The 21,240-nt window shown below is 41.4% G+C and overlaps 1 protein-coding gene across 1 annotated transcript; it reads right to left on the reverse strand.

The window, feature by feature from the left end:
- Window positions 1–975: 975 nt before the first annotated feature.
- On the reverse strand, window positions 976–6,701 carry hhipl2 (HHIP-like 2). The gene is made up of 9 exons (XM_027004836.2): window positions 6,387–6,701; window positions 5,237–5,889; window positions 4,978–5,121; window positions 4,344–4,675; window positions 3,963–4,089; window positions 3,669–3,814; window positions 3,462–3,543; window positions 1,941–2,023; window positions 976–1,565 (listed from the first exon to the last, which is right to left on the reverse strand). The coding sequence occupies exons 1-9, from the start codon at window positions 6,699–6,701 to the stop codon at window positions 976–978; spliced, it is 2,472 nt and encodes an 823-aa protein (XP_026860637.2).
- Between the last annotated feature and the right edge of the window lie 14,539 nt (window positions 6,702–21,240).

A 21,240-nucleotide genomic window follows, 5' to 3' on the forward strand; every position in this document is an offset into this window, starting at 1 on the left:
TATACATTCTTTGGAGATGACTGTCCAGTTGACAGAAAACCCATTCAGATGACAGCAGAGTGCAGACAGACATGAACGAATCAAAATAAGCCAAGTTGCCTCGGCAGATATTTGCCACCTGAGAGGTTACGTAGCCTTTTTCTGATTTTACAGCTCACCAGTATTTTTATTTCTTAGAAAATGTTTTATTAAAAATATAGCTTTTTAAATATGAATAAATATTTAATAATTGATATTGTGAATGAGCTTAACCTTTCTTCTGAGATGTATTTGTTGATATGCAAGTATGAGCTCTATTTTTTTTTTCAGGAAATAAAAATCAGGTAATATTTATAGAGGAAACATCCACTGAGATGTCAGTTTAAAAGAATAATAAATTTGCTATTCTATAAGATGGATATTTGTGAATTTAAAAGACTTGAAAAAATGTATCAGTGTGTTTAGGGGAAATAAAGTAATTGAAACATGAAGTATAAAAGGCCACCAATGCTGCCTTTCTCTGTGCTTCTCTTTAGTTTTCTTTTGATTTGTGTTCATTTAAACACTAACCAATTCCACTGTGGTTTTACAAAACATTTTAGATCAAAAATGGCTATTTCTGTTTTTTTTATGTCTGTTGTAAAATTAGTGCCTTTTACATTGTAACATTTTAGCCTCAAAGATTCATGTTTCTCAGAAAACATTAGTGCATTCTTGCATGTCTCTATATACACCAAGTTTTACACTCTGTTTAGCTTTGTCTAGATTGGACATAAAACTTGCTGCTCTGTATTAATTTCCCTACCACAGGCCAAATTAAGATCAGCATCTAAGGAACGTACATGTGGCATGCAGGTTTAGGCATCCATATACAGAGCAAAGAGGAGTTACTTTCATTTTGTTATCAAGACATTATCAAGACATCTTTGCAACTGGTGAACTGCATGTCAGATTGATCATGTCAGATGGGATATATGTGGGATGTTTAAGATATTTTCATCCTTTGTTTGGAGTGAGCTTTCCTGCAGCTTTTTGTTGTTGTCTGGACCCTTTCTGAGGTTTAGGAGTGACAGGTTGCTTTGTTTCGTTGTCTGACTCTCTGGGACGAGCCACAGGCTTTTGGGGACTCTGAGCCTTGGTTTTAGGCTTCACTTTACCTTCCTTGGTCTTTTTAGTCTTCTTTGCTGTGATACTTTTAATATCCTTTTTTGTTAGCTTTGTTGGTTTTACTGGTTTTATGGGTTTAATTTTTTGTCCTTTATGAGAACCTTTCAAAGAGGTTTCAACATTTTTTTCATCCACATTAACAACATTCTTCGTGGGTTGTAAGGTGTTCTTCTGATGGGGAGGGGCCTTCTTTTTTGCCATTACACTGGCATTTTTGCCCTTTGGTTTCAGCTTCAACAAAGGTGCCTTCTTTTCCTTCACGTGTTGTGATTTCTTTGAAATTGTCCCAATCAGCATCTTTTGTTTTGACATAGCTGTGGTAGATACTGTGAGTAGCCTGGTAACTGTTGGTTCTGTGGTGAATTTCATCCCTTTAAGTGGTGGCCTTGTTGGTATTATGCTTGTGTCCAGGACGGTCACTAAGAAAAGCAAAAAAAAAAAAAAAAAAGTTCTAAAATGCGTATTTTCCATGTTGGCATCTCCTCCTCTTCTTATGCACTCATGCATAGCTCAGCCTCAGGGCATGGTGGTATATACGCCTGAACAGTATATCACCTGTTTTCATTTGCTGCTTAGCTGTACAGCACTCTCTTTTATCTATGCCGTCTTTTGGCACAAACAATAAATTATTGCACACTAACTGTATTCATGAAAACATTATAGCGTTACTTCCTGCAGCCTCAAAATATAATCAGAGGAACTGTAAAAAATTCCAGAGAGATATACGGAGGCAAATTCTTTTACACTTCTTTTACACTTTTTGTCCAAAGTGTGCCTAACATGCAAGGACTTACATTCTCGGGGTACAAATGGCACCTTCTTGCCTTTTACTTTCACTGGACGTGGCTTAATCTTGCATTTTCCTGGAGGTGCTCTCCTGTGTAAAGATGACATTTTCAAGTCACGTCAGCTTTATATAAAGTAGCACCTTAAAAGACAACAGGTGTTGGCCAAGGTAGTTTTAAGTAAAAGCAAATGATTAAACCATAAGATAAAAATAGAAAAGAGAGAAATAAACATATAATCATAAAACAATAAAAGATGATACAAACATTATTTTTGTCTAAATTTGTCTAAAACTTAATTTTAATCTGTATGAAAAGGACACACAATGTTTCATTACAATGGCATGTCCTAACAAAAAATATTTTTGTCACTCCGCAACTTTTTTTCCAATCCAAAGTTTACCTTACTGCTTAGCTGATATAGGGCCTAATTTCCCCAAAGTGTTGCGGACACACTGATATCATCTGAAGATGGAGTGAGGGTCAGTTTGAATTTTCCAGCTAACAGTAAGGACAGTTTTAACACTGTGAAACTTTGGGGAAAAGCGTATCCAGCTTGATGCATTCAACAGGGTTTTCTACTCTATTAAATGAACGGTAAAATGCTGCTCTGCCTAATGGCACCCAGGCCCTGTTTTTATCACTGGTCTGTGATGAAAGAAGGCCTGGAGAAAAGCAAACAGCTAGGACATATATATATATATATATATATATATATATATATATATATATATATATATATATATATATATATATGGTATAGTGATTACTAAGATTAGCTTTGCCGGACCAGTTAGCTCATGCAGTCATTTAACTGTACTGATACATATTGGGACTTGCTGATTATCAAGCAATTTCCATTATTGAAATCATATCCATAGTATTTTTCAGATATATTGTTACAGCTCACAGAGAATATATCAGCTCTGCTACTTGATATAATAATAGTAGAATTTATCATCCATCATCCATATAGTAGACTGATCATCCACCAAGAAGGTTTAAGTTGTAATTGCAGCTCCATGCAGATATGATATATCATGCACTTTCCACAATACAGGGAAAGGGCCATTTTGCTTAATCATACATAGGAGATTCAAGAATTTCAGAGAAAGAATGTGTGTTATGTGATCCTCTGAAAGCACCCCTCCTGTTGTAGCTTCTCTGCCGCACAACATGACGTCATACCTCAAAAGCAGTCACAGACTTTACTCTTTTCCATAACCATGCACATGTGACAGATATCAAAATGATGAATGAATTACCTACACTACAAAATAACCGTGGTACTTGCTAAATGTACAGTTTACTTACATGGGATTATTTTAAAATAGGATTTTATTTTTAAAATCAACTTCAAGAGCAAATATGAAACACACATCTGTCTCTAATCAGAGCCAATTGGTAGATCATTTTATCTCTGCAGAGGAAGAAAAGGAGGGAATGGAGATCTGAAAACTATCACTTTTTAAACTTATACTATGTATTACTTTCATACAATATACTTGTCTAAAATGGAATATACATTACCTGGATGGGTCCATAAATTTGTATATCGTTCCAAATGGGGATATTGTGTTTGGGTATGAGGTTGCCAGAAAATACAGCTCTCCTTTGAGAAAGATGATATAGAGCAAAAAAAGAGAATTTATCAGTTTTGCAGAAATGCCACTTGAGCTATTATTGCTTTGTGCTCAGCAGTTCTTAGGGATTTGGAGTACTCTGGCAGACACCCACCAGATTCATCTTCCGCAAAGGAGATGATGAACTTGTGGTGGTGATTGATAAGGTCAGGAAAGGAGCAGGTCTGAACATCCCCCATACAGACGTTTCTCTCCTTCCAGCTCCCACTACTACTGTCCTCCTCTAGAGCCATCAATCGTCTGCACGAAGACAAAAGAGGTCATCAACTACTGGTCGTTTCTTTTTTTGAACTAAAATCCCTTCTCATTGCAATGGATTCAACTCATATTTGAGCATTATTACCCAGTGCTTTATACACAGAATCCTACTTTCAGTTCTATTTCTTACCCACTCATAAAGTCTCCAAAGATATAAAGGCCATTTAGGTTGGGGGATTGACATCCTCTGTAAACATAGCCCCCGGTCACTGACTTTCCCACATCATGGCCATAGGCATAAATGGGAAGAATGTCGTCTGGAAATAATAAAAAATGTAAAGTTAGACCATTTATTCAAGTGCAGGGTGCAGGTTTATACATTTCTGCATTAAACACTCTGGTATTGAACATAGAACTGAACAATCAACAATAGGATTAAGCACATAAAACATATGTTTTCTTAAATGACATGGCACAGGGTAATGGAGGCATTAATAATCATCTGTTAACATTTTTATTTGTGTGGCCTTTTTTTGTAGGTTTAACATTTAGGCAACTTAGCTTTATTCACCTAGTGAGGAGTTTTGACATAATTTTATATCAAAGCATTCAAAGCCCTCCTTAGCTCTCCAGCCGTAGTTTCCTCCTTTCACAATAATGTCGATCTCTTCGTAGCGGTTCTGCCCAACGTCACCACAGAAAATCCTTCCTCTGCCATAGCTGCTCACTGGGTGGCCCCTGTCCACTGAGCAGCGCCACATATTCCGCACACCGAAGGCATAGACCTCAGGCCGGGCATCGGGTTGGTTAATGAAGGGGTTATCTGGAGGTATCTTGTAGGGCTTTCCATCTTCACTGCTCCCATCTACATCAATGCGAAGAACTTTGCCCAGCAGAGTTGATCTGAGATCACAAAAAAGTATTTAATTGTGTTAAACATGATTTGTATGAATGTCAAAAGCTCAGAATGTATATGTACACAGCTTTTAAAAAAGCTTTTAATGTGTCTCTGTTTTATTTTGCACTTTCAATATACAATGGAGTTCCAAAATAAATTTCTGTAACCCCACTTAGGTTGGGAAAGAACCTAATTGTGTTCTTAAAGAGGACCTGCTCCAAATCAAGTAACATGGTCCACAGAACAAATTCAAATACACTGAAGAACCTAAGCTTCTGTTTTCTGCTCAAATCACTGTTGATCTCACTTGTTTTGGGAATTTCCAAAATTTCCAAAAGGGTCCCCTGCTTTTCCACCATCTCCAGTGAAGATGTAAAGATATCCATCCAGGCCAAACAAAAGCTGTCCACCATTATGGTTTGCAGCTGGCTCCTCAATTTCAAGCAGAATTCTAAAATATGGCAACAACAGGAATGTTATTTAAAGGGAACGTGGGCCTTTATTTGTTTAGAGACATGAATAAATTGTGAAATAGATGGTGGTTTTCAATGGTCAAGTTCATTTGCCTCTCTGAGTTGGGGTCTGCCATATTCATGTCATGGGCTGAAACTTTCATCTCACTGATGCGAATCTTCTCTAGCTGGCTGTTGACCAGGATGGAGTAGTAGATGAAGAAGCGGCCGTTGTTTCTGTGCTGTGGGTGGAAGGCCATACCCAGGAAGCCGCGCTCATCACCCAGCCATGGAGTGGTCAGCACATCCCCACTCAAGTCAAGGAAGGGGTGCTCGACGCGGCTGCCATCCCGCAGGAACACCCAGACAAAGCCCAGCTGCTCAGCCACGAACATGCGGTAGGTGTCGTCACCACTGTGGAGCATCAGCACTGGGTTCCTCAGCCCATTGGCCACCTCTGTCAGGCACAGCTGGAGGCAACCCTTTGGGTCCTCCACCACTTTGCCCAAGTTACTGTACAGATCGTTGTTTTTTACCACGTTGGGGTAGCAGTAATCCTGGTCTGCCAGGTTGATCAAATTGCAGAAGCGTAAACGGTCTTGGTCACATGACTGCAGCAAAATCTTACTGTCAGTCAAGTACTTGACTACAAAATGGCACTTAATATGGAAGTCAGAGCAGTAGGTAAAGCACAGTCCTGGGAGATGGCGCACTGGAGTGTAGGGGTCCTCAGCATCATACAGGTGGGCAGCATATGGGGAGCATTCCTACAAAAACATACCAGCAAATATGAGAAACTAATAATGCAAATGCTACTTATGTGCATATACTTTCATATTTTACTGCACATCTGTCTTGACTAATATGATTTTATTGTACAGTTCCATCACTCATCAGATGAAAGAAATAAAGCATTTGGAATGGAATGCCTTATTATTATTACAACCTACATGTTTTCTTTTGAAAATGGTAATTAATTAAAGTGAAAACACATTAATCATAAAAACTGTTCCATGGTATTGTTCATTACTCTCTCTCTCTCTCTCTCTCTCTCTCTCTCTCTCTCTCTCTCTCACACACACACACACACACACACACACACACACACACACACACACACAGATATATACATAGGACATATGTATAATTATTAACCAAACTGATATAATTTAATCAGTATGAATCTGTTAAATCCAATATTTTATAGACAACAAAATGCAAAGTGCTAAAAAAAAAACCATGAGCACTTACTGAATTAACATACCTGGCACAGGATGTCCTTCACTAAATTACCGCAAAGTTCATAGCCTTCATCACCAAGTAAATCCATTATATCCCAGTACCTCTCCGCAATTAGGTTGTCGTTTTTTTGGTCACAGCAACCAAATTTCTCGTACTGGTTGCAAAATTCAAGATGAGCAAAGGGTTTAAAAGGAGGTTGGTAGTCCAAACACTGAGGATGTGAAAATGTTTGTCTCAAAGACGTGAGGAAAATCATTGTTAAAATGAGACGCCGAACAGGATGCGAAATAGACACCTTCAGAATCCATTCAGCCGGTGTCAACAAGAAATTGCCCATGCCGAAAGTTGCACTTTGCTGACCTTGTGGTTCTAACACTCTGGGCATTTTCCCCGTGTGCTTGACAGATTGCCCGACTGTTTTAAGTCGAGTGTATGTGTGTATGTGCGTACGTAAAGGAGCATTTGTAATGGCATCTCCATGCGCGCAAGCGCTCCGTTTTCAGGCGGGCGCGATCTATTTGGATAATTTCATAGCAATTCATTCGTGGGTTGTTATTAAGATTCGGCCTACTTTTAAAAAATCATTAGTATTAACTTCAAGAATTCAGTGTTTAACTAAGAATTCCTACAGAGAATGCAATACCCATACTATAATTTAATATAGGTAGTATAATGAAAATAGCCAGTGAACAAAAAACAGAGTTTAGGACAAAACAAGGCCAAGTAAGCCCAGGTCGATCATTTTTCTTTCAATTTTGCAGCTATTATGCAAGGATACATTTCTTTCAGAAACTTTTCATTTTCAATTTAAATTCTAACATACCTGCAACGTACTTTACAAGGGGAACTCTAAAAATCAAACACATTACAGTTATATAGACACATAAATTATTTGCAGTAGAATTTCTACACGGCCCCGGTGTAAGTGTAAACTTGCAGGTCGCCACACGAATTCAATAAAACTAAAAGAATGTAATAAAACTAGAATTTATGTAGGTAGCGCAATGCTTCCACCACCTTTGGTCATCCGGTAAGGTCCGGTTTAGCGGCAAGAGCAGCCACCAAAAACAGAGAAAGTTAATCAGTTCATCTTTATTAAAACCTTGAGTTTTAACAAGGGGGTTTTAGGTAAATAGCTCATGTATCCTCCAAGATTAACCCAGGGAACCCGCTCACAGTAAAAAAAAAACAAAAAACACACTAGCCCAGCACACCACGTCTATGATATCCACACATACGCCCGTTTAAAGCCAACACTACGATGCACCACACAAAAAACTCGTTAAAGGAGAAAGCAAAACTCATAATAGAACTTAATAGAATAGAATCCTGATTGTCATTATACTCAGGTACAATTTCCTAAGACTGTCCTACAAAAAAAAACAAAAACAAAAAACGAGCAGTAAAAGCATCTTACAATCTATGTGTTCGTTACACATTTACAGGAAATTGGTTGTTGTAAGAAAATACTGATAGGCAGATGCTGTTTTTCTGAATGGGATCTGTGGTGTCAGGTGTGGTGGTAGCTCTGAGGATGAGTGTGTGCATAGTGCTTTATGTGTCTGTGGGTGAGAGCTCACATTTGTTCAATATAACAAACTGCTGTAGTTTTAACGGTGATGTACTTTCATTTTAATAGCTGTAAAGTACTGTTTCATTTTACAGGCTGTAACTGTATTTGGCAATGCAGCATGCATTATTCTTGGATGTGGTCTGCCCACCACTGGCCATTGTGTGATATGTGGTGTGATATACTTTTCCAGTATTGTTCAGTCTCCAGCTTTGGTGGGTCTGTTCTCATACTATTACTCATGCAGAGTTCATTTTGGATGGCTGCTGGCTCTCCTGGCTACCAACCAAGCCAGAGCTGTTAATCTTTGCTTGGCAGTCTTCAAGGCCTCAGGTATGGACATCACCTTCATCGCTGGCTGGGGATGGTGATGATGTCCCCCCTCTGACTTGTCATCCTGGCTCCCCCTTGCCGTAGCATTCATGCTGTACCTGGTCAATCTCGAGTTGTGATAGCAGTTGCCGCAGAAAATTCTGTCTTCAGATTTCACTTAATTAGTGTTTTTGAGGCACTGGGTAACCAGTCTGTATAGGTCAGGACTTCTCAGTTTTTTCCACCAAGACCCAACTGTTTATGACTGGAAGGAAAGACAGCCCAAAGGAAAACAAAATCCAAAGTTTTTGCTTAAAACGTTCTTTTTCTTTTATTCATCAAAGTGCTGACACCAGAAACATGTAAATTATGCCTGAACAATATCTTAAAGGTCAGGTCTATTTCAGTTCTCTCACAAAAAAACAAAATCTGTAATACTATATTTTGTTAAACAAAAAAAGGTGTTAGCCGTTATCTCCAACTCCAACAAAAACAGCTTTAAAACAAGTCAAGTATGTGAACAAAACACAATTCACCATTTCACAATTCACTGATTTTACAGTAAAGTTGTATGACTCCTTTAAATACTTTACACAAAAGTTGATATTTACTGTTCATCATGTTGACAGTAGGGCTGATGCAACTATTGAGTCTGCCTCTGGGACATGACAAGATCCACTCTAGCTGGACTGTAAGAGAGCGAGACTCTTAGGTTGGCATTTAGTTTGTTTATCACCTTAGATTTGGTTGTGGCCACATTAGAAAAACCCAACTCACATGAATATGTTGTTGTACATGGCAGAAGAAACTTCACAGCCCTTACTGCAAGATGCTGGTCTAAGTGATCTAAAATGAGCCCAGGTAAACTCTGGTGTACTGCAACTTTAAGATGTTGTCTGATGACAGTTCCGTTAGCTAAATTTCCAGTTCTGTGGGCAGAGCAATGTAATTAGTAGTAAAGATCAACAGGAAAGGGATCCAAAATCCACAGATTACCACTTGGGGATCCTTTGGGAAGTATGCCATGAATTTCTCACTCAGCTGTGAAAGGTGTTGAGAGACTGCATTTGTAACATGTACATGTGGAGAGTTTTCTATAATTTATTTCGAAAGTGGAAACATGTTCATTCTTTTCTCCTTAGCCCACCTAATCCACAGATCCACTTTTCTCTTGAATCCTTCAGTCTAATCAGCAACCAGAAAACATGTCTCTGTTTTTGCCTTGGATCAAGTGCTCACGTGGTTCAGAAAGTATATCAGCAAGGTAGGACTTAATTTATGACCCACCATCTTGATAGCCATCAAACCTCATTATACAGCAACTGGACATGCTGAGTTTCACATAATACACAAAAACACCTAGAATTGACAGCATACGTTTTCACATTTAACTGTTAAATTTAACTGTTTTGAAGGCAGTTTTTCATTTTACTGTTTTGGCAGTAACTGAGTCAATAGCATTCATTTGCTGTTGTTCTGGTAAGCAGCTCACCACAAAATAGCATGTTTTCATGAAAACTACTGTCCCAAATATGCCTCACAAATACAAAGATTAAAGATGCATTGCTAACATCACTTGCCTTGTATAATTGCTAAGTGTGTAACCATGAGAGCAATACAATTCTAATTTTTACACAGCATATAAAACAAAACAGTAATTCACCAAACTACCCATTCACCTGGGAGGTACCCAAAAGTTCCTATGCATTTGGAAAGTTTGCAGACTTTAAGTCACATCTGTACAGAATTCAGGTTACCAAAGGTTTGTTAGAAGTTCCAAGTTTGAACAGACAGACCTTTGATTTGCCAGTTTGAATTGCCAGTGTCAGGTTACATTTTCAAACTTTAATAAAGCAGAAAAATACTGTAAAATATCCTTTTAGGGGTTTTGAGAAGGAATTTAGTGTGAAATCTACATCACATGTCTCAAGACCACATAAAACAGCTCTGTTGAGCATATATATGAAGCATTCTTTGAAAACTCATCCCAACGTCCTCTGTTTCACTGTTTCTCTGACTGAGCCAGTTGAACACTTTAAAAACGAACTGTTTGCTGATTTTATTTGAAATTTCAGGCTAAGCTACTTTTACTTGCATCAGTTACTCACACTCACTGAAGAGTTCCAGGAAATTTATCATCTTGCTCAATCAAATGTTTTTTAAAGATAACTTGGCTGTACTTGGGGTGCCCAACACTACTATTTCAAATGTGATCAAAGAACTCAGGAAGGATGTTGTATTTACAGATTTACAGAGCCATTGTAGGAAAATCAAAAGAATGAGCACACCTGATTTTGTTCTTTTATTTGGTTGATCCCAGTCTTTAACCTCAGTCTTTGACCATGTATGCTCCTGATCTGTTGGACTGAAAACCTGTAGTTACACTGGCACCTTTGCAGAAAGATTGGACTGAAGTACACGCATTAATACCACAGATACTGGGTTTGTTGTTGTAGCACTTTGAGGTAACTTTGTTCTTTAGAAACTTGTTCCTCCTCTTACAAATTCAGAAACAGTTTACTTGAAGAGCTCTGTCCTGTTTCTCTGAAACCTTCTATAAATCTTGTATATAGATCTCTACATCTCTTACTACAGAACACTGCCAGGTGTTTTTTGTCTTTGGTGTTTTTTATATATATATATATATATATATGAATGAAATCTGTCACCAAGGACAGATATGTCATTAATGCAATATCCATTAGTATTAAAATTTTAATTAAAATGCCTGGAAATGATAAATCCTTCATTCTGCTGATATGAATGTGTTTCACAAAATGTTGGTTTCTCCAGGGTAAAGTTGATGAATATTTTACAAAGAGGTTTGTATAGTATGGTCCCATTTTATATGTGTACTCTTCTCAGACACCAAATAGAATGTGAATGTAATTACTGCATGTATTTATAATTCTCAAACAAAAAACAACCTTTTTCTTTGTGGATTTTGTGGACCTGAAGTTTGTCACACTTGTTCATGCATTCAGTTAGATCGTTGAAAAATGCTCTTATTTTGACACATAAACCAAAACGAAACGATTACACTCCCTCCCCACAGAACTCCACACAATGGTAAAATAAATACAAACATACATACATCAGCTGAAATAGTCAGCAATATATCTCATGTTATATTTGTCAACCTCTTATTCAGAAAAGGCATTCCTAACAGTCAGAACATAACAGAACATAAAAACCCTATTATGCTCCAATTTCAGTTTTTGTTCTGTATGAATGCCCTTTTCTGAAAATGTGTTCTCAAAATCATTGCAAGATACATTTCTGACTATGTCAGCTGAGTCATGTGTGTACAATGTGTGTAATATGGATTTTACCATTAAGAGTTCTATGCAGATGTGGGGTGACTTTACTTAAATTTAAATTTTAGTAATCTATTTTAACACCCTGCCTGAAGTAAATAGTTAGAAGATCTCTATATGAAATAAGGTGAACTTCCCCTTTAATAACATGCTGTTTAATAAAGCTAGTAGTTTCTAATATTGTGACTTTTGTTTGTTTTTCTTATTTAGTTTATTTTTTCACTGATTTATTGGTGAATTAATTTACAGCATATTATTAGAGTGATTAGAGCAGTGATTAGAGCAGAGTGGCTCTAGATCACTGTGGCAGGGACTACGGACGATCACGGACTACAGGAGCCATCCTCCGGACTGATGAGTGCGGATGAGTCTCTGGCGAACGAGCTGAATACATTCTTCGCTCGCTTCGAGGCTACATCTAGCAGCGCTAATGCTAGCAGCGCAAATGCTAACAGCGCCAATGCTAACAGCGCTAGTGCTAATGGTAATGGTACTATCGGCGCAGCCAACGGCGCATGCGCAGAGCCCACCATAGAACAGCGCCCTTTCATCATCACGGAGAGTGACTTGAGGAGAGTGTTTAAAAGGGTGAATACCAGGAAGGCGGTGGGACCAGACGGTATCTGCGGGAGGGTCCTCAAAGCCTGCGCAGATCAGTTAGCCCCGGTATTCACCGACATCTTCAATCTCTCCCTGACGCTCGATATCGTCCCGTCCAGCTTCAAGCGATCCACCATCATCCCTGTCCCGAAGAAACCTCGATCCTCCGACCTCAATGACTACCGCCCTGTTGCCCTCACATCGGTCGTGATGAAGTGCTTTGAAAAGCTAGTCAAAGACTTCATCACCTCTTCACTGCCAGCCTCCATGGACCCACTGCAGTTTGCATACCGCCACAACCGCTCCACTGATGATGCAATTGCACATCTACTCCACACCACACTGACCCACCTGGACAACGGGAGGGGTAATTATGTTAAAATGCTGTTTGTCGACTACAGTTAAGCATTTAACACTATCATCCCCTCCCTACTCACTACTAAGTTGGAGGATCTAGGACTGCATACATCCCTGTGCAACTGGATCTCCAACTTCCTAACAGACAGACCACAATCAGTATGGGTGGGCAACTGTGTCTCATCCATCCTCACCCTCAGCATTGCAGCTCCTCAAGGTTGTGTGCTAAGCCCCCTGCTCTACTCACTGTACACCTATGACTGCACAGCCACTTCCAGCTCCACCATCATTGTCAAGTTTGCTGACGACACCATTGTCATGGGCCAGCTATCTTGAGAGCAGCATCGCATTGTTGCTGTTCAGCCAGATGTCTCTGATGATCATAACACAATAAGGGGTTGTTTTCACTCTGACCTCATTCATCTTGTTGGTGAGAGACTTGGAGCTGGCAAGGACCAGGTTCAGAAGTGCTGGTCTGTACAGATTAGCATGTAGCCATGCTTGCTTCTCCCACTTCAGCATACACTACTTCCCCAAAACTCAGCATAATACACAGACAAAGCAACAAACAAATGCTATGGAAATTTAAAACTCCTTACATAACTTAGCCAATGAACCCCCCCATCTAAACTGATAGCACCAAGATAAACTTTTCTTCATGACACTGCTTCACTTAACTCCAGCTTCATGGTCAAAACAGACCACATGAGTCACTCCAAATGGCAGTTAGTCCTCAACTCCCAGACTTGGCTTTCTAAAGGAGGCATTCTCCTCCCCTCCTGGCACAGACAACACCACACCTTACTACTTATCTTCATCGCCAGCAACAACACCTCAAAGTTGTGAGTGACAAGCTCCCAAGCCAAATACACTTATAGCACACCTGCCCCGACTCTAGTTTCTCTTATCTCCCTCCAGGCAGTGCTCACTCCCTTTTAAAAGGGTAGCATTAAGTTAATGATCACTCACAGGTGCAACCTCACACTCCACTAATGTGAAGCACCTCATCCCTGGCTATCTTACAACAAGAAATACTGGGCCACTGCACTATACATAAGTTCTTTATATAGCCCCAGGTGGTAGGGAGTCTCTCAATCAAAGCATGCAGGTCATCCCTAGCTGAGGGTGACAAGTCTGACAGCTTCTCTGGGAGACATCGTAGGGCTTCTGAGTTGGGTAGAGAGTTGCGAGCCAGGTGTAACCCGTCTTGCTCAGGGGAATACTCAGCAGCAACTGTAACCATAGCCAGTGTACAAGGGATTAATGATGACGAGGAAACCACATCTCGCTCCACATAGGGCTTTAGCAAATTAATATGACACATACACATCTTTTGTCTATGATCAGGGGTAGCCAAAACATAATTGGTAGGGGACAATCACATAGGGACCTGCAAAGTGTGCACTTAAGGAAGATCCCAACAGAGGCAAAAGGGCTAACACCTCATCACCCACCTCAAATGAACGACCAACAGCTTTTCAGTTATAAATTGCCTTCATAGCTGCCTGAGAGTAATTAAGATTGTGTTTGGCTAGTTGTTGAAGAAAGTGCAATCGATTATGTAATTTGGCAGCAAAATCACAAAGATGGACACTATTTCAGGGACTGGATGACAACCATTGGTCATATAAAACCTTCAATGGACCACATACTGTGCATCCAAAAAATAATGCATTAGGGCTGAACCCCAAAAACTCTTGAACTGTCACAGATAGCAAAAAGGAGCAGAGGAACACCTTCATCTCACTCTATCATATTCAGCATGTTTTTAAAAGTTTGATGGAACCTTTCCATTGCACCCCGAGACTCAGGGTGATATGCACTGGACAAGTGGTGTTGGATATTTAACTTGAGCGTTACTTGAGCAAATAGGTTTGAGGTGAAGTTAGTCCCGCTGTCAGATTGGATATATTTAGGTAGGCCAAAAGGTAGTACAGAACTTAATCAATGCTTTAATCACAGCTTTAGATTTAAATGAACAAAAGGGGGATCGCTTCTGGGTACCTAGTGGTGGTGCACATTAAAATCAACAAGTAATGATGTCCTGCCCATAACTTTGGCAGGGCACCTATACAATCTATGAGAACTCGTTCAAAAAGGGTTTACCAACCACAGGCATTGGAACCAAAGGTGCAGGGGAAATAACCTGGTTTGGTTTCCCAACCAGTTGGCATGTATGGCAAGACCGATAGTAGTTCACTACATCTTTTCGGATTGACGGCCAAAAGAAATGTCTCAAAATCCGCTGTGTGGTCTTTCGCACACCCAGATGACCTGACAATGGGTAATCGTGCTAAAAACAGATATGGGCACAGTATTTAGCTGGTACCACTATTTGAGTCACTGTGTTTCACTTTTCAGTAGGGTCAGTCGAAGACCACTTCTGCATTAGCACTTCATTTTCAATGTAATACTCATTGGTATATCCTTTAGCTTTTTCTCCTTGTTTATGTGCAAGAGTGAAGGAATGTAAATGGGTGCTGTCTGCTCTCTGAGCCACAGGCCAGCTCCTTTTGTGACATTAGATCTGGCATCTCAGGATCAGGAACAATGGGCACAACATTTTCTTTAGGTGCTGAAAACACAGGTACATCATGACCTAATGGCACAGGTCAAAACAAGCAGTAAGTGTGCCTAATGCCTCTTGTGTAGACTCACTAACCTCCACAGGATTCTCCATTACCTTGGGCACAGGGAACACCATACCACCAGCTATGTCATTACCCAAATTGAATGATACAATCTGAACTGCCCATATGTGGTGTACCACTTTAGTTGGCCCTGAATACACACTTGAGCGTAGGTACAGATTATGTACAGGAAGCCTCATAGCACTTAGTCCTTCACCAACACATTGTTACCACTATGTGTCTGATGACAATGGCAACACACTTTCCAATATCAGGGACACACCAGCACCAGTATCCCTTAATCCTGTGATTGGCCGTTGTCCATCATCAGTGAGAGACAGAACCTTGGAAAATAAAGGTCTGAAAAGCAGGTTCTACACATTCAATTGTATCTGAGCATAGAACACGCATCGCATTTATTTTCTTAGCTGCTCTTGATGCTTTGTGTTGTAGGGCTGGACAAGATGCAATGATGTGCTCTTTTTCATGACAATAAAAATACTCCCTTATTTCCACTGTGGGAGAGGAGACAGGTGCTCGTGGTGGTTTCAGGGTTTTGCAGGGACTAGGACTAGGCAGACTTGTAGTCACATAGGTACTCAGTTTTGTGACTTAGAACAAATTCATCTGCCATAGTAGCAGCAGAATTCACTGCTCACTAGTGCTTTTCCCCCTAACTTGCACTGGAGCATGAGTGGCCAAAAGATCCTTAGGCCAATTTAATGCTGTGGCAATACTTTCAACATAGAAAAATATGCATCTACCTCATCATCCCGAAATGCTGGTACCAAACTTCTCTGCTGGCAGAAATCAAATCCATGTGCCCCTGGTGTAGCGGATACAGAAGTAGTGCGCGATCTTGGCAGGCATGGTTTGCGTACCCGGGTACTGCCGTTAGCTGAGCCATTTGGTATAGGGGAGAACTTCTGGAGCCAAGGAATAGGACCCTCCAGACCCATGCCCTGCCTCCTTATCTGCCTTTTCAACCTCAAGCTGTAAGACTTGAACCCTCAGTAGCTCTGTCTCATGCTCCTGCCTCTTGATTTCCAGCTCCGCTTCCTTTAGCTTCAAAGCCAGAATCAGGTCACCACCAGGAAACTGAATGACCTGAGGCTCTATGCATGAGCTGACCAGAGTCGTCTCTGGTTTCCACCATTGACATGCGCTGTCTCAGGTTCACTGCAACACCAACAGGACCACCTCGCTCTGACAAAATTCCCTCTCGTACTTAGCAGGCCTCTAAGACTCTCTTGATTTCCCATTTTGTGACTGAACAGGTCACCACAATATCAAAGAAATCTGCTAGTAGTAACAGGTTTGCCTTTCTACACAGGTCCAGGGTAGAACAAAGAGTAAAACCAGACAAGTCAAAACCTCTCCATTCTAACAAAAATGGTCCCAACACACTACAGCAAAACCCAAACTACACACAGCCACCCCACCCACAAGAGAACACCAACCAGCATAGAAAAAAAAACAAAAAAACAAACAAACAAGGCAAAGAAAAAAGAGAACAAAGGACGAGCCCCCAGTTATGTTATGACCCTGTCTAGGCTGGAAGGCCGTAACATGAGGTTTTGAGTAGTACAACAGTAGAAATGAGTAACGGAATGAACAACCAGGCAAAGTTGACAGCAAAAATCTGGTGTATTTACACATTTTTGGTGTTTAGAGACAAGAAACTGGTGCCATCACATCAGGAGTGACCAAGGCCAACACAACAAAGAAAACAACATTAGACACAAAACGATGACTGATTAAGCTAACAAAACAAAATGACTACACTGTTAGAAACAAAGATAAACCCACACCCAGACAAAATGGCAGCCACTCCCTACCACCAGCATATAAAATATATAGACAATATACATACAAGATACAAGAAACATATTATGCAGCAATCAACCAAGGGCAAAACAAACTGTAAATCAAGGGGTAAATCCAAAGTCATACACAAAGTCTAGCAAACAAGCTCAAACTGTAGCAACAAGTCCAAACCCACACGTCCAAACTCTTCTCCAATGAGCCCTCAGCTAAGCTCTTTGTCACTTCCTCTTCCTTTTATATTGTCCTCAGATCACCGGAAGACCTGGTGTGGATCAGGATGGGGGACACCAGAGAGGAAGAGGCAAAACCTGGAACACAGCTTATAGACATACAGGTGGACATAACACCTGCTTTTCTTTAATAGGCCTACATCTGAGCAGAAGAATTTGAACAATTACTGCAGATATAATTGTTATAACTAATTCTAACTTTTATTAGCTATGTAAAGAATTATATCAATCTTGTTTAGTTATTTATTTTTGATACGTTAGATACATTAGATAGGCTGAGTGACCTGCCCCATGTATTCTACTGATTGGTTTAAAGTTGTAAGAAGATCCATGAATATAACTTAAGCTTCTACTGAATAATGTACTGACACTAAGCTATGGAGGATCTATAAATGTTTTAAAGTGGAAATTGGTGTTTGATACTTCAAATCCCAAATCTAATTAATTATTGCAAACCTTTTCCTCTCTGCCGGGAATCGAGCAGGGTCCGTACTTTGTATGCCAGGCCCTCTTCCATCTCCAGAAGTGGAGGTGGGTTGCCCGAGGCATCGCCTTCCTTGGCAAGGGGACCCCCCGTCACAGGCTTTAGTTCCGAAATGTGGAAGGCCCGGGATGCCCAACTACTCCCCGTCAGGCCAATCCGGTAGGTCACCTCGTTGATTTTTTCCGTGATGGTGTATGGGCCCTCATACCTTGCGGCTAGTGCTGCCAGTGCTGCCAGCGTGGCCATCCCTGATTGTGACCCACACCTTCTGCCCAAGCGCATATGATGGGGTCTCCCCACGTCTCCGATCCGGCTTCCTCTTGTAAGTCGCGATCGTCTTGCGTAATCACTGATATGTCTCCTACCAGGACCGTTCGCTCTCTCTACACCATTTTCCTACCACCAGCTGGTCTGGCACAGGGGTATTCCGGGGTAGAGCGGCAGTTGGTACCCTAGAATGCACTCAAAGGGAGTAAGGCCAGTTCCTGTGTGACGCAGAGAATTTTGCATGTATTTCGGCCAGGGAAGGTACAAGCTCCACGTCGCAGGGTGTTGTTGGCTGTATAAACAGAGGAACTTGCCTAGTTCCTGGTTGACCCTTTCCACTCGTCCGTTGGCCTGTGGGTGGTAGGCGGACTTTAGGCTGACCGTGATGTTGAGCTTGCCCAGCAGTTCCTTCAACACTCAAGACGTGAACTGAAGGCCTCGGTCTGAAACGATGTTCTCAGGCAAGCCAAACTGCCTGAACACCTGGCGGAACAGCAGGTCAGCTGTCTCCAACACAGTGGGCAGGGCCACCAAACGGATAAATTGGACCATCTTTGAAATCCTGTCAACTATTGTCAGTATAACTGTGTTACCCTCAGAGACAGGTAAGTTGGTACTGAAATCCATCGTGAGGTGAGACCAGGGTCATAGAGGAGTAGGCAGGGGGAGTAGCTTACCTGCGGGTGGAATGTGTGGTGTTTTGCTGACGGTGTAGTCCACGCAAGAAGCCACATACTTCACCACGTCTTTGTTCATAGCAGGCCACCAATAGCGCGCCTATCAGCTGCCCTGTACGTGTAGTGCCAGAGTGTCCCGTTCCCACTGAGGTATGCGCCCATGTAATAAGAGAACCCCGATGTCTAGGCGGTACGTAGAGGCGGTTGGGTGGACATTGTGAATGTGGGTTAGCTGCCTCTATTTGTCGGTCGAGGTCCCATTCCAGAGATGCAAGAAAGCATGATGGGGAGAGAACAAGTTCCAAACTTGTCAATAGGGCCTCTGCGTTGTGTTGTCAGGAGAGCGCATCAGCCCTGGTGTTTTTGTCCCCAGGCCTATAGGTGACATGGAACTTAAACCTAGAAAAGAAGATTGACCACCGGGCTTGCCTAGCATTCAGTCTTTTGGTGGTCTGGAGGTACTCCAGGTTTTTGTGGTCGGTGAACACTGTGAAGTGGTGTCTCACTCCCTTGAGCCTCCACTCCTCGAAAGCAAGTTTCATCACCAATAGTTCATGGTCCCCAACACTGTAGTTCCATTCTGCTGGGCTTAGCTTCCAAGAGAAGTATGCAGTGGGTCTCAGCCCTCTTCTCTCTCCAGTATGTTGGGACAACACTGTGCCTACTCCTATGTCAGAAGTGTCCATCTCCACCGCAAACGATCTCTCTGGGTCTGGTTGTTGTAACAAGCCAAGCCTTCACTGCCTGGTTGCATGCGTACACAGCCCTCCTGGATGATGTAACCCAGGAAGTCCCCTTCTTTATGGTGGAACTCACATTTTTCTGCCATGCAGTATAGGTAGTTTCCGTAGTAAGGTCAGGAGCACGGCCTGCACATGTTGTTTCTAGGAGGAGGAATAGATCAGGATGTTGTCGATATAAGCGACAACGGATCTTCCCAAGAACTCCCTCAGAACCTCGTTAATGTAAGCCTGGAAAATGGACGGAACTGCGGCCAGACCTTATGGTAGGACCAAACACTGGTAATGGCCTGTGGACGTGCTGAACGCTGTCTTCTACTCGTCCCCCTCTATAACCCGTATTAGATTGTACGCGCTGCGCAGGTCTAGAATGGTGAAGTACCTGGCTCTCCTCAGCTGCTTAAGCGCTGCTGAGACCAGGGGGAGGGGATAAGAATACTGAACCAGCAGTTTGTTGAGCCCAAGGTAATCTACACATGGTCTCAGGCCCCCATCCTTCTTCTTCATGAAAAAGAGAGGTAGAGGGGCCTGATGTACCCCTGTTCTAGTGCCTCTGTGTTGTATTGCTCTATCCCCTGCTCCTCCTCTTGGGAGAGGGGATAGACTTTGCACCTGGGGGGGGTATAGCCCCCTCCTTGAGAGTAATGGTGCAATCCCAGTCCCAATGGGGGGGGGCTGTGTGGTTTTTGTGGGACTGAAAACCTGTACTCCTGGGGAATGGTGACCTGCTTGTCTACTCCGGGGCTTTCTATAGAGGTTGATTGGAGCGGCAGAGCCTCGTTAGGAAAGCACCGTCTGCAGCAACCTGTCGGTTACAAGGACATGGGGAGTGACATGCGTAATGTAACCCGAGCCTACAGGGCCCCTGTCCAGGGCCTGCATGCTTAGCGGGAAGGGTAGAACGATGGCTTTTATCCCCAACCTCTTCACAAAACCCCAGTCCATGACATTTGGTATGTACCAGAGTTCGAAAGGAAGCATTCACGTTTACTCTATTGAACCGCATTGTTTAGAATATTAAACGATGACTTGGTAGCTTGGGTTCGATTAAAACAAATCTTGTTGCGATTGCTCCGTTACTGCGGTTGCCTAGCGTAGAGTTGCAGTGCAATGAAACTAAATTTTTGGATCACTTGTGCCACCTAGTGTCCTCATCCAATCTAAAGAAGACATGCCCTGTCATTGTGAAGTATAACAATTTATAAAAAAATGTTTCCTGGGAAAATATAATTTAGTTATCATGGATTTTCCACTTACTTCATAACACTGAGTAGTAAGAAAAAAAGAAACTTATATAGTTAATTATAGCTAACCAATTATATTATTTAGCTATGTTACCTACTCCAGTTGAATGTAATCAGCAGTATCTCAGTGCCATTTTAGGTCTCCATAATAAATTTACCACAGGATTAGTTACCACAGTTTATATAAGATGTGCATGGATGTAGTACATTTTCAGATTAGCGGAACAATAAATAAATAGAGAATCTCATCTGTAAACCTGTAGTTGTTCACTCTTGCCATCTCACGCTCTTGCCATCTTTGATTATAAATATTATAAATAACTGTGCTTCATAATACTCCATTGGCCTTTAGGAAAACTCTGAGAATACTGAAAGCCTTGAAGGACACAAAGGAACTGGGACATGCCTACAGAGAACCACAAGTAAGATATACTGAGTAAATACCATTCACAAAGCCATTCATACAGAGGTGACCGACAAGAAAAGCAGATACACTGGGAGGCACTGAGAGGTTATGAAGATGTACTTGTCTCCTGCTGAGGCTACAGCCTTACATGTGCTGGAGCTACCACTCTACCAGCTCCTCTGCAAAGCTGAGTTTCAGTGAACTTAGAGATTCCT

Source organism: Electrophorus electricus, chromosome 13, assembly GCF_013358815.1.
Source record: "Electrophorus electricus isolate fEleEle1 chromosome 13, fEleEle1.pri, whole genome shotgun sequence".
In the NCBI taxonomy this organism is placed as follows: Eukaryota; Metazoa; Chordata; class Actinopteri; order Gymnotiformes; family Gymnotidae; genus Electrophorus; species Electrophorus electricus.